Source organism: Myzus persicae, unplaced genomic scaffold (assembly GCF_001856785.1).
Source record: "Myzus persicae strain clone G006 unplaced genomic scaffold, MPER_G0061.0, whole genome shotgun sequence".
NCBI lineage: Eukaryota > Metazoa > Arthropoda > Insecta > Hemiptera > Aphididae > Myzus > Myzus persicae.
The window spans coordinates 2018650-2033018 of NW_019100469.1; the positions used below are offsets into that span (position 1 = coordinate 2018650).

General features: G+C 31.8%; 1 protein-coding gene across 1 annotated transcript; it reads right to left on the bottom strand.

Annotated features, from left to right (window-relative positions):
- Positions 1 to 13032: 13032 nt before the first annotated feature.
- Positions 13033 to 13987, bottom strand: LOC111035557. The gene is made up of 2 exons (XM_022317254.1): positions 13870 to 13987; positions 13033 to 13806 (listed from the first exon to the last, which is right to left on the bottom strand). Exons 1-2 carry the CDS (start codon positions 13985 to 13987, stop codon positions 13094 to 13096), a joined length of 831 nt encoding a protein of 276 aa, XP_022172946.1. The 3' UTR covers positions 13033 to 13093.
- Positions 13988 to 14369: the final 382 nt, after the last annotated feature.

The following is a 14369-nucleotide window of genomic DNA, read 5'->3' on the forward strand; positions in this document are numbered from 1 at the left end:
CTAGTTTGTAAGTAGAACTAAGAACTAACAGGAGCTCAATTCGTTCTAAACTGGGACTTAGTTCGTACACAGTCAGAACCACGCTAAGATAATATCTTCCTATAAAAGACCGACCAGACAACTAACAAAGAACGTCTTTGTATTTCTTGTAAATTTAGAACTTTGAAGAATTATTTAGTAGGTAAGTTGAAACCATTAATTAATGAAATAAATTTAAAAAAAAAAAAATACCTACTACTTAAAGGTATAATATTAATACGACGACAACAAAGACGACGAAGCCATTTCCTGTTCGTTAAATATTTAGTCGGTCGCGTCGAAACGGCCAATCGTCTACGGCGTCGTCGTCCGCCACGGCGGCGGAGCGGGCGGAAAAACTAGCAACTCATACATTTTGCACGAGCCCCGCGGAAATCGACTGGTCTGCGCGATACTCACGTAGGTATTATTATTGTTATATTATTATTATATATATAAAATAACAATATACCTGCGAGTTGCGGTCCCGCACGCGTACATGCCGCTCATTTATTATTTACCGCTGCGGTATAATAAAATATAATAACATAATACAATAATAATAATGATAATGATAATAATAACTTTACACGACCTGTGGGGGAAATCCACCTTCCCCCCTTCCACCAACGCTGCAGAACCTCTCCCACAACTCGGATGCCTGAATGCCGCCCAATTCCATAATATAATATTTTGATATTGTTCACTTATATATAGGTACAGACAAACTGCACGGGATAGTAATGTTGTGTATTATATTTTCACAATAACGTATTGTACTGCGCCATGGCCGCCCTGTGCAGTGTACCAAGAACTTTCTCTTCACTACCGCCGTTTGAAGGTTTATAAATTATTAACGGGTAATTAATAATATTATACCTAGTTACCGTAAAATTATAATATTGTGCGAATAAATTCAATAATCGTGTTCAAACGCTTATGGAAAAACCGTATAATAAAATGGTTTTAAAGAAATGCCTACGTCATGTACAAAGTAAATCGCCGTTTGCTGAAGGTGTATGTAGCTTAACCCAGAGAACGTTCCATGTAATATTTTAAACATTTAATTTCGTACTAGAAATATGAAATTTATTATTGTAGAAGTTGAAGTTGGTAGATTTACTTGAAAATTTAAAAAACCTTATGTTTTTTTAAAACAATTGACAGTAAACGAATATCGATTAGCCGTCATAATAATTTATGCGACTGAAAACATTACAACTGATTAAAACTAATTTAACACTGCTTAACACTAGTGTTTGGCAGTAAATTATGTTATAGGATTGTAAACAAAATAAAAAATACGCTTTAAATATTTTTTTTTATCCTATACACTTACTAAATTCATTACTGTAGAGTACAATTAGGTTTGGTCGTACTGCAGCATTGCATAATATTATTGTATGTGATTTATCATGAGTCAATGATCATGACCTATATAGTTATACAAGTATATATTTACATAAAGAATATCGGAAATTGGAGCTTCTGAGACCAAAATGTTTATACATGATTGTCTCGAGGAAATGGTAATTTTATCTGAACAATATTAGATTATTGACGAATGGGGTCAAATGATTTTATTTCTAAAAAAAACAAAAAACAAACAAACAAGGACATTCAAAATGGCTTAGTATTTGAAAATATTAGACAACATAAGTATAAATGGAAATTATTTAACAACTTCGAGTAGACTGACTCGAAATTCGGTACACATTATTCCACAAGAATACAATATTCATATAGGTAGTTCTTATGTGTATTACTGTATTTTATAGTATACCTAAGCACATGCAATAGCGTATTTCGTTTCAAACTATATTAATAAAATCAAGGTTTTTCAAAAATGTTTGAACCAGATGCGTCAAATATAATATTTTAAATAATTCCCTTTCGAACAACATCAATCGATTGAACTCTTGTCATTTAACTTCAAAAACGTCAATAAAGATTTTCTTTATTTTCGGCTGTATACTGATACTAGTATTATTATAAATGGACCGGTACTTCTCGATTTTATACAATTACTGTTGTATTAGGTGTAAGTTTTGAATTCTACAAAAAATAAGAGTATATTAATTTGTTTTTAATAAATACCAAACATAATTATGTATAGGCTGACCAAATTCTGCTCTTTCATCCGTCAGGATTATTTTTCTACTGCGTCGGGTTTGGATCTAACCATCGTCATATAAGAGTTTGGGCATTATAATTCGATTTTTCAGCAATGAAAAATCGTTCGTGAAAAACTATTTTTAGTTTAGCTTTATTTTTGCATACGTATTTTTTGACTTTGAATTTTCCATGTAATTTACCGCTATCAAATCCAACTTTGAACTTTTGAAAACTTTATACAAAAACCACTTTCAACGTATGTTGGAATACCGTGGTATAAAACAATATGAGCTTAAAAATGCATTTTCTCAAATATAATGTACAAATACATAAATGATCTATGATTTTAATATGTTTTTAAATTTATTGTAAATATAATAATATACAAATTATAAGTAAATCCAATACAACAACATTTTATTCATTCTTAAACTCTTAAATAAGCTTATATTAAAGTTTTTTGTACATTGTATAATGTATATACTATATACCTATAATCTACAGATAGTAAGTACATTAATGTACAATGTCGTTATTTTATTTACAATTTAGAAAAACTTCAAAAGGTATTGTGTAATATATATTGAAAATTGTTGATCGTTTCAAAAAATTATTTGTTTATAGTGCATTTATTATATATTATTAATATTAAGGGTTTTTTGTATGTTAAGGGTTCCTTACATTTTTAATGAAAATATTTTTTATTTAATATAAAGTAAAATATACAATATTTTCGATTTATTAAAGTGTATGTAACGTGAAAGGGATAGAGCCGATATAGAGGACATTATAATAATACTTGAAAGTTGAAAGAATAAAAATGTACATTATTGTATTTCCTTAATAGTTTCTTTGCTTTACCACACACAATCTAAAAATTAAAACCATTTCGTAAAAGGTTTATACGCTTCATATATTATACGCGTAAAAAAAAAGTAATTTTATGTACCATTATTTATTATTATTATTATTTTTTTGAAATAATAATAATAATGTATACAACATACGTGCTTGAATGTTTATGATATTATGTACGAGCAATTTTATAAATATATTATAAATAATAATAAAGTTTCAAAGAAAAACTACCATCAAAACTTAGTAAGATATTATACCCACACGAGCCATGATAAAAATAATATAATATGTTAGTTATATTATATACAATGACATAGTAAGTAAAAAACGTCATCATTTTTAATTCAATTTAATTTGTCGATAAACATTTTAATACATAAGTAACTGAAATGTCATTATTGATTTTAATTACATCGTCTATAAGTTTAAATTATAATTATAAATATACAATAGCTTGAAGTACATGTTAATAATATGTTGTACTTATAATATAAGAGAATATATTTCAATGTACTCGACGTGCATGATTGTTTGAGAAAAAATTAAAAATTCCAATACTTATGAAATTATTTGTCCAATGATATAAAATAAAAAAATAATGTACCCAAAGTATACTTAATGTATGAGAACAAAATTACGTAACATCGAACAAATTAGTTATACTGAGAATTCGTTGTTAAAATGACAAAAACTATAATACTAAGATGTCAATATATACATTCATATTATGAGATAATAAGTGAAAAAGAATGTTATATTTTTCCAAAATAGTGAAAAATGTAAAACCTTATTGAATAATAAAGACGACCTCCCTTACACAATGGGACTAAGTGAATTTTCACATTCTCGTCGAATTCCGAAAAAAACCCAACAAATTTACAGAGGTAAGTGGTGCCCGGGGCAGGCCGCGAGATGTTTGATAGAAAATAACACCTTCGATACCATTCTAGCCCAGCTAAAATGTCCAGAGTTGTGTATTGCGTAATCACATATTCACACTTCGTCCGTCTGATGACGATAGTTGTTGTAGGGATCGATATAATAATATAATGTTATTTTATTATGTACGCACACTCCTCGTCGCGCACGACTGTATTGCCACGATTTTACGCGAAACAATTTTCAGTTTATGTTTTTCGTTATCCGTTCTTTATTAGAAATTCCTCGGCTAGTATGTTCACAAAACGACCCGTTGTACAGTGTACACTATCAATCAGTATAACAAACCTAACCTCCGCTCATCGCCGGGACACCAGAGTGGTATAGTCCGTGCGACCATGCACCCGGTTCGATGATCCGGAAAAAGAATCCAAAGCACGCTAAACTTTTTCGTCCGATAAAAGTGCTCTTTTTCCCAAAACTCCACGAATTTATGAACGACTGGGCTATCCGCGGTAACGCGTGGGTGTCAGCCCAAAACGTCTATGCTCTGACCCGTTGTAATATGCGTGGTTCGTACACCTGAAAATACTCGAACGAGGGTTGTTTTTCACAGTTTTTAGATTTTCAATGACCTGTATTAATCGTTTCAAAACTTCAACCGAAATGTTTTCGTGGCCGAAATTCGTTAAAAACGAATAACTTGTTCACAACGTTTGAATGACATAAGTGAACACATGACATAATTTGTGGTTCTAAATTATTTTAAATAATCAATGAGTAAAACGATTTTATTCGTTATTATTTTTAGTTTTTTTTATCTATTAGAGATAAACGTTTTATGCCAAAGTATATACCTTAAGAATATAAAGTTTCCATTTTTAATCACTACAGAAAGAGACAGATTTTTTCTTCAAAATCTAGTTTTATGTTCTGTATATTAAATAAAAATAAATGAAAGCTGTTCGTTGGTTTTTCAGACACAAAAATTAGAAAAAATTCCCGGGAAATGGTAAAAACTGAAAATGATTATAATCAAAAATATTGTTGTTCATAAAAAATTGTTGTCATTAATTACATCTTACTGATTATAATGATTAGGTATATATTAGTAATTAGTAGAAATTTTAAGTACATAAAAATTTGCCATTGGTCATTTGGGCATATGAGATAAAATATGCATAGAGTCGTCGCGTGTGTGTTATCGAATAAAAAAATTATAACATCTTAAAACAAATTTTTGAGTTGAATGTATGAATGTAGATTATGAGCAAAAAGACTACTTGGCCAGTTTCAAGACAATTTCAAATTGTACTTAGAGATATCAGGAAAGTTTAGAGTGGTTTGAACCACTTACGATTTATTCTAAGTGCTATATCCAATCCGTCACTGGCTGGTTGAAAATTTTTTCAAGTGAACATTTAACAGTGAATTTGAAACAATTTTCAAGATAATCATCGCAACGATTTCGCAAGCTTTTACTTTAATAATAAGACAAAACAAGTAAAGGTGAGGCTAGAGACACATGTTCACAGCTAGACCCATATCATTGAAAACGCAGTTTAAAATAATTCTTGAACCATCACTTAGCGACCAATCAGTAACGATTAACAAGGTGGTCGTAGTAATTTGCAAACCAATATTTCGTCCACAAAAGAGGTTTCCGAAATTCACACATGTCTCCAACCCCACCTCGAACGGAAATAATGCGATTTTCGACTAGGGTTTAATGTCAACATTCAGCAGCCAATTAGCAACCATTAGCAAGATAGTAATTGAACTTTGCAAACCAATATTTCGAGATTTCCGAAATCAATATTTTTATTCTATTTAATTTTAAAAGTTTTTTGCCAGCAATACAATTTTGACCAATTGATTCAAAAAGTATGTCAATGTTTTAAAAATGAATTGCAAATTGGATCATAGACAATAAATCTAATTTGAATAAAAAATCTAAAATTAATAGAAAAATCTAAACTGAATAAATAATGCCAAGTTGAATAAAAAATGTAATTTGAATAAAAAAATATAAATTGAAAAAAAAAATGTAATGCATAGAAAATTAATAAGTTGAATAAAAAAAGCTTGATGGAATTGAGAAATGCTAGTTGAATTGAAAAAGATTGGTTAAATGAAAAAATATGAATTTACTGAAAAATCTAAATTAAATTTAAAAAGTCCAAGTTGAATAGAAAAATGGCAAATTGAAAAAAAGGCCAAGTAGAATAAAAAATCTATTATGAATAAAAAATTAGATTTAAGATTTTTTTATTAACTTGGCCTTTTTCTTCACTTTAGCATTATTTATCCAACTTGTATTTTTGTATTCAACTTGGATTTATTTTTATTTATTTTAAATTCTTCTATTCAATTTATATTGTTTATCAAATATTTTTTTTTCAATTCAACCTCTCTTTTTTTATTCAACTTGAGTTTTTTTTATTGAATTAAAATTTTACTATAGAATTTGGGTTTTTATTCAACTTGGAATTATTTATTTCATTTATATTTTTATATTGATTTTTTAAATTATTTAATTAGATTTATTTGTTTATAATCTAATTTGCAATTCATTTTTAAAACATGACATACTTTTTGAATTAATCGGTCAAAGGTGGAGGGCTGGTAAAAAACTTGTAAAATTCAACAGAATAAAAATATTGATTCCAGAAATCTCGAAATATTGGTTTGCAAATTACTACGGCCGCCTTGTTAATCGTTGCTAATTGGCAGCTAAGTGATGATTCAAGAATTATTTTAAACTGCGTTTTCAGTGATATGTTTGGCGCTGTGAACATGTGTCTCTAGCCCCATCCTTAGTTGTTTTTGTTTATTATTAAAGGCTTGCATATTGTTGTAATATTCGTGCAAATTGTGACTAATTGACTGCTAAATGTTGACTTGAAACAAATTTCAACATTTGATTGTGTGTGGTTAAAACGTGCCGATTTCTCCGTGATCTGAAATAGGTACATTAAAACGAAAATACACTTATTTGGTATCCATATACCACTGTATTTCATACGTTTCATTTTTTCACGAGAGAAGTCTAGTACATCTAAAAATGAAACTTGTTTATCCAAAGCATATATAAGCTCAAAAACTACCAGACAGTTTTCGATAAAAGTTATATTAATAGATTCCTTGATACTTAAATGACACCCTTGCTATTAGATGCTGATGAATAGAATATTAGATAGTAGGTACCAATAGAATACAAAATACAAAAATAAATACAACCTTTTGATTTATGAATACATTATGCATTAGATATCACTATACTTTGATAGGTAGACGTTTTTGAGAGGGGGTCTGAACCTTGGTCCTTTTTTCATGGTTACATTTATTATTATTATAATAACCTATTAGAAATAAGGCAAACACATTTTTTTACAAATATATTTATAAAAAAAAAACAAATCTTCTCACGGGCAACGCCTGATGGGCTAACTATTAATATAATTATGATATTTCTATTATATAAAAAGTTTTGCATGTTCTAATTATAAATTAAAGATATTAAATTTCACGATGCAAAGTGAGTTACCCTTGTATTGCTAGGCGAAGCCCTCAAGGGAGTGTGATGTGGGCCAAAGATGGATCTTGACCCGATCGAGGTTGTTAATTAGTGAAGTGAGCAATATTAATATAATATAATATAAGTATAAAATCTTCAAGTTATTCAAAAATTAATTTTTTTAAACCCTTAAAAATTCACCTAGATAATGGAAAAATAATAATTGAATATATGACCTGTCGATTGAGTATACTATAAAGAAAGGATGTACATGGTTGGTGTCATTAAGCCGTCTAAAACTTACATTAGTGGGACACCTTTCAGCAAAACATGTTAGTATAATATATATATTTAAAAATAAATCAAATAATTAGATATTTATAAAATAATATTATTTTAATATATTTAACAACACTTTGAAATATTAAAACAATACATTTTTATAACAGTAGCTTAAGGTTGTACAATATATGTTATATTTGCATTGAATAATTTAAACTGGAATTTGTGTGTGAATAATTGAATACATAAAGTAGAATATTTTTTATTTGGACATTGATTATAATATGTATTATTTCAATAATTATTGGATTATAATTTTAAGTCAAATTAAATAAAACACGTCATGCTACACACATATATTCTGTATAGGGACTATTTCCTACACTTAATTTATTGAGTATTTTATTGAAGAAAATAGGTTAGAAAAATATCTAGACTCTAGAAGTAATTTATAATTGATAATATATATAGCTCATTAACTGAGCCCTTTATAAATTATTATATTTCAAGTTTAATAACTGAAAAAATTCTTACCTATAATACCGATGTTTATAATAAATTCATATTTGTTTGTATAATGTACCACAAACACTAAACTTCTAGTGATATAGGTACCTTTATATTGATAATAAAAACGACTATTTATTTGTTTATGGTATACGAACTTCACATTATCCTTATGAAAAATGCAATGGGTTTTTAAATTTCGGAGAGACCATTGCCATCTCTTTGGTTTTATAATGATGTATTGTTGTTTTTCAATTGTATTTTTGAATTAGTATTGCAGTGATCTACCTACATAATATATTTATCTTGTGCATTCAAAGCTATCACGTGGGTAACCATGAGATCTCACCAAACTTGTAATGATCCCCAAGGGAATTTTCATAGATTGGAGGCTGAGTCTCCGAAAAAATGAATTTTTCCACTCTTTCCACGGGATATTGCACACCAAAAAATACTGCCATATGGTAGTAAAAAACAAAAATTCGTTAATTTTTAATTGTATGCATTTCATACTATATGATGTAAATATTACTATATTTTATTATATGGTTATATTAGATGTACATAACTTTGAGTGATAAAAAGTATTAAGAAGTAATAAAAAGTATTACGTCGAAACAAGTTATGGTTTTTTAATTTGAAATATAATATAATACTATGGAAAAACCCTTGTTTTATATTACACACTAATATTGGTGATAAACCTACATTATTAAATTATTATATTATTACGCCACACAATTCAGAGTGATTAAAAAACATGAATAATGAAACACTGTACATTTAAAATCAAACGTAAATACGTACTAAATAAAATCACCCTCCCTTTTACAAAACTCATCCATCGAAGATAATACTATTGTAAATTAATTTTCAGACATCTCATAACCAAAATTTATCGTTTGTGGAGATTTTGAGTAGATATAAGATGATGTCATGGTCTATTTAAGTTTAACGTTGTGAATAACCCAATATAATTACACCGATATTTAAAAAGTTATTTTGATAGTTTTTGAATAAGTCAAGCTCTGCACGAGGGAGTCGTTTTTCAAATTAAACAACATCAGTCTTTGTTTTAAAATTACGTGTTAAAACGGTATAAGCGATGATTTAAAATGTACCTCATTCTGAAAGACGAATGTTCGCAACAATCAAATATTTTTTGTGTCTTATCAGAACACGATTTGTAAGCTACTCAGGATAATCATTTACAGATCAATCGAAACAAAAAATGTTCTAACAGTGAAAATTATTGTGTTATATTAAAAAATATAAACATTACTGACCCCAACTTCACAGAGCCTAAATAATAATAGCCATTGAACTTTATTACAACGATGACGCGTGTACTAAGACATTCGTTATCATTCTAGTTGCAGTGTATGGATATTATAATATTGCGTGGGTGCCCACTTCGGTGCGTCGTCCCTGTAACTATTAAATAACACATAACTGCTTATTAGTTATTATAATATACACGTGTTTGCGGGCGGGATAGCGAGATTGCAAGCGAGAACAACCGCAAACGTTGTTGAAAATCAGACTGAGAACAGTATTATCGCGCACTCCCAAGAATAACAAACATAATTAAAAAAAACTGGTCTGAAATATTATTACCTATTAATATATTTTGCCGTCCCACGTTTTGCCTATTAAATTCAATTTCGTACACGATAAACTACGGGAGTGTAAATTAATAAAAATAAATGCGTGTTTCGAGCCGAGAACCGAATACCTATAATAGTACTGTCGTAAACACTCGCTGGCGCGTAAACACACACACACACACACACACACACACACACACTCAATACCCAACCCCATACACTTATATTAAACAGTACACTCGGGTTTTATGACGACGGGGCATTAGCTTTAACCTTAAGCAAACGGCGCGTAGTATAGGTATACTGTTTATTATAATAATAATATAATAGATTCTATATATAGTAGAGTTGTCACTTGTCACGTATGTTATAGAAATGTCAGAAAAAATCAATGGGAAAAAAGGAGTTAAGTCATTGGAAAAATGGGCGCAAAGTAGCTGTATTATTATTCATTACAATGTGATGTTAACAATATTTTTAAAGTAAAAAAAAAAAAAAAGAGGATGTGGACAAACAAAATAGAACAATATAAAACGCAAAAATGTGGCTTGGCGTGGCGCGTTGGCTGCTACCAGTCGCGGAATGCGACTGAGAGTAAGTAACGGCCACAGCTACTAGCTCCCGGATGGGTGACCACCCGGGTTCATAGTAGTTAAAAACCTTGCCACACATACACGTGTTTACTACCCACCGTAACAGCCGTATCAATCATAAAAAACAACCTACCGTACCAACCTTACTACCACAGTTCATAACCCCTACAATAGCTAATGGCCTTAGTCGTCGGGCTCAAGTTCAATAAAAAAATATATATATATATATATATATATGCAAGAAAGGTACGATTAAATAAGAAAAAAATCCCCTACGCTATATAATAGACACGATAAACCAGGAGAAGAGGACACGAGAAAGCGAATGGTTGCGGATATGCAAGTTTTAGGTTACTGGTCACCTCTACAGGGTTTTCGTGACCGTACACGCGGGGGCCAACGAGTGTCACTGGCGCTTGACGTCTTTGATCGGCCAGATGGATCAGACTTAACCATGGCCTCGACGAGTTGAGGTGGCTAGTGCGCTATTTCGTGAGCGTTACACTGACGACTACGTTTCTAGTACATATCTCTACCACTCACTCCGTGCCAAAGTCTCAGTCACTGCCATCGTAACAAGTCGCTATCGCCATCGTCATTGTTGGTACCGTCGGGGTGGAATTGTTGTCTGCGTCGGTACCTCTACTTGCCGCCGTGTCGTCGTAATCGGCATCTGTGGTCTGTCCACCCAATTGTCATTGCAGCCGGGCGTTCACCGAGACGCCAGAGGGCCGCCTCCACTCGTCGACGACAACTGAGCGCTCTACGCCATCGAACCTGTCGTTCCGTTGGTGGTCGGAGAATGTACGAGGTTGACCTACAGCTGGGCACATTCTGAGCTATTTTTGGTATCCTCCCCTTCTTTTCATCGCCGATGCCTTTTTGACGTCTTCGACTCTAAGTGGGTGAAATTATTGCGAGGGACGGTTTCTATTCGGCGACTACACAAACCAAACGTTTGTTTAAATTTTGTACTCAGGTGTTTGAACACCCGAATACATCCAGCACCCAAAACCCGAATAATGATTCGGGTTCAAAGCCCTGGCATCAACATGAAAGCCACTTTAGTCTGTTTTAAATCGTTCTAATCCACAGCGAAAGTTTTCCACTCTAATTCATAAGAAAACTTGGGTACTCAAGAACAACTGGGTTGGAAAAGATATATCGGATCAAAATGGATATGACGTGTGAGTAGGTGCAAAAAAATATCGTGCCAGTCTTTCGAATTAAATCCCACTCTTATCTTAAAGCAAGATTAATAAGAATTACATCCCAGGCTGAATTATTATATTTCATTTTTGTCAATGGTTTCAAACTAATTTATACATTCACCGTGAATAGTGTTAAAAATTAAATATTTTGATAATACATAATATTATATTATATTATTATTGATAATATTAAATCAAATAATAAATTGTACATTATATTGCAGTATAGTTACCTATCGGCTATCGGGTAAATGATTTTGGTCATATCTATAGTAGCGGCTCCAAAGTTTTGAATTCCTGTTGTCGACGTCACCAGCGAACCAAATAAGTCGTCAGGCCACTAAATGTAGATAACGTGGAGTCGAATATTCACGTATGAAGTGGTGAGGATCCGTAAGAGGCAGTGAGCTGACGGTATCCACCATCAAAATATTATAATAAAAATTTTGTATTAGGAGAATTATTATTTTAAAATAACAAATTTATCATATAATATATTAATATCTCACTTTAAAATGACCGAGTTTTTCGCTAATGCAATAAATTACATCATCTTTTATTTTCAGGTCTGATGCAGACTACGATTTTCGTTTTCACACTATTTTTTTGTTGAAAGCACTTTATTCATTTCTTCAACTGCACGATGTATGTCTCCCTAGCTCGTTCTCGGCTATTTACCACAATGTCATCGGAACAAATGATATTACATTAAATAACAAGCAATAATTGTGTACGTACATAATTATTATTCTTATGAACACAAATCATTACATTGCTTAGAAACAATGCATCTCTTTTTAATTTAAATATGCTGGACGGGTTTCCTTTATTTTCCGATCTATTTTTAAAAAAAATGTCTCTACTGTTACGGAGTACGGACGTACCGGTCTGCAGTTCACCATGCTTCACTACTGCGACGTATGTATAGTGTATACATACAGCACTTGCACACGCGGCTTTATTGTTGCAGGGATTAGGAGTGGGGGCGCGCCAAATGCAAAATTAAATTTCAATTTCGTGGGTCTTGCGAGGGAAAAATCCTTTGAACTTTTTGACAAAGAGCATTTACCCGCCGGGTTTTGCCGGCAAATAAATAATAAGCTCGTGAGACGAGCGGCATCCACCATTGTCGTGCAAATAAGAAGCAAATCCAATATTGTTGTTCGATATTTAAAGTGGACTGTATACTTTTTAATTTGGTTAATGTTTTATTACACAATAATGAATTGAGGTGGACGATATTACAACACTGTAGAGACTAAGAGCGACAACTGAACGGCAAACACACTTGTAGTTACGATAGCCAGGCGAATAAAAGTTATCGCGGATCGTGACAGTTGAGATAATACAATTTATTATAGATACCTACCTAACATACCGCCCACCTTGAAATAATAATTTAAAGTATTTCAATAATTACAATAGTAAATAATTATACAATTTTTGCTATTCAATATCAGAACATAAATATAAATATAAATACAAAAATAAAAATAATAATAATATTTAATTATGATTGCCTTCAAAGGGCAAAGGACATAATAATCGGACTGCTCGTTTGAATTGACCACTTGAGGTTGAAATAGTTGCCACACGAATGACTCCGTCACTTCCGACATGAACTTCTTCAACTCGTCCTATTTTCCAGCGCAAAGGGGGAAGATTATCATCACGCACGAGTACAATAGTGCCAATTCGAAGCCTAGGTCCTCTGTCATTTTCCCACTTATTTCGCTGTTGTAGTTGCACCAAATAATCTTTAGACCAGCGGCGCCAAAATTCTTGAAATAAATGACTCACTCTTCTCCACCTCGTTAATCTATTGAGAGGTGTTGTCGTGAAATCAGGTTCTGGCAAAGAGACTAAAGAGCTTCCCACCAGAAAATGACCGGGAGTAAGTACAGAAGGATCAGATGGATCAGATGATAAAGGAGTCAACGGGCGTGAATTTAAGCACGCTTCTATTTGAGCAAGCACAGTGTTTAGTTCCTCGTAGGTTAGAATAGCGTTTCCCAATAATTTATTTAAGTGAGTTTTTACAGATTTAATGGCCGCTTCCCACAGACCGCCAAAATGAGGGGATCTAGGAGGGATGAAATGCCAACGTATACCAAGTTCTGCCGTTAATTTTTGGATTTCGGGATCTAACGTGTCTGATAAAAATAATTTTTTAAGTTCCTGTAACTTGCGATTTGCACCCACGAAATTTGTGGCATTATCTTAGTAAATGTCTGAGCATATTCCTCGCCTGCTGCAAAATCGTCTCAGTGCATTTAAAAAACATTCAGTTGATAAATCACTAGCTAATTCTATATGTATTGCTTTGGTCGCGAAACATACAAATATACATATATAGCCTTTGGTTATAGGAGCTTTGCGTTGTAAACTAGATTTTACCATAATAGGGCCACCATAATCAATTCCGCATATTTTAAAAGGACGACTTGGATTTACGCGTTCCTTTGGCAGATTACCCATTAATGGTTGAACTATTGTTGGTTTTATTCGGAAACACGTAACGCACTGATGTACAGTTTTTCTGGCTATATTCCTGCCGTTAATAAGCCAATATTGTTCTCTAATTGATGATAAAATCGCTTGCGGACCCGCATGCAATAATCGTATGTGCTCATAATGAAATAGTAAGGTCATTAAATTACTCGTCGCAGGTAGTAGTATTAAGTTACGCTGAAATACGCTTATCGATGTGGCATTATTTAATCGGCCGCCTACTCTAATTACACCATTATCGTCTACGAACGGCTTCAAATATTTTAATTTA

Coding starts and splice junctions, on each gene's coding strand:
- LOC111035557 (XM_022317254.1), bottom strand. CDS start 13,987: ATGGTAAAATCTAGTTTACAACGCAAAGCTCCTATAACCAAAGGCTAT. Junction 13,807..13,869: donor TAGTGATTTATCAACTGAAT/GTTTTTTAAATG, acceptor ACATTTACTAAG/ATAATGCCACAAATTTCGTG.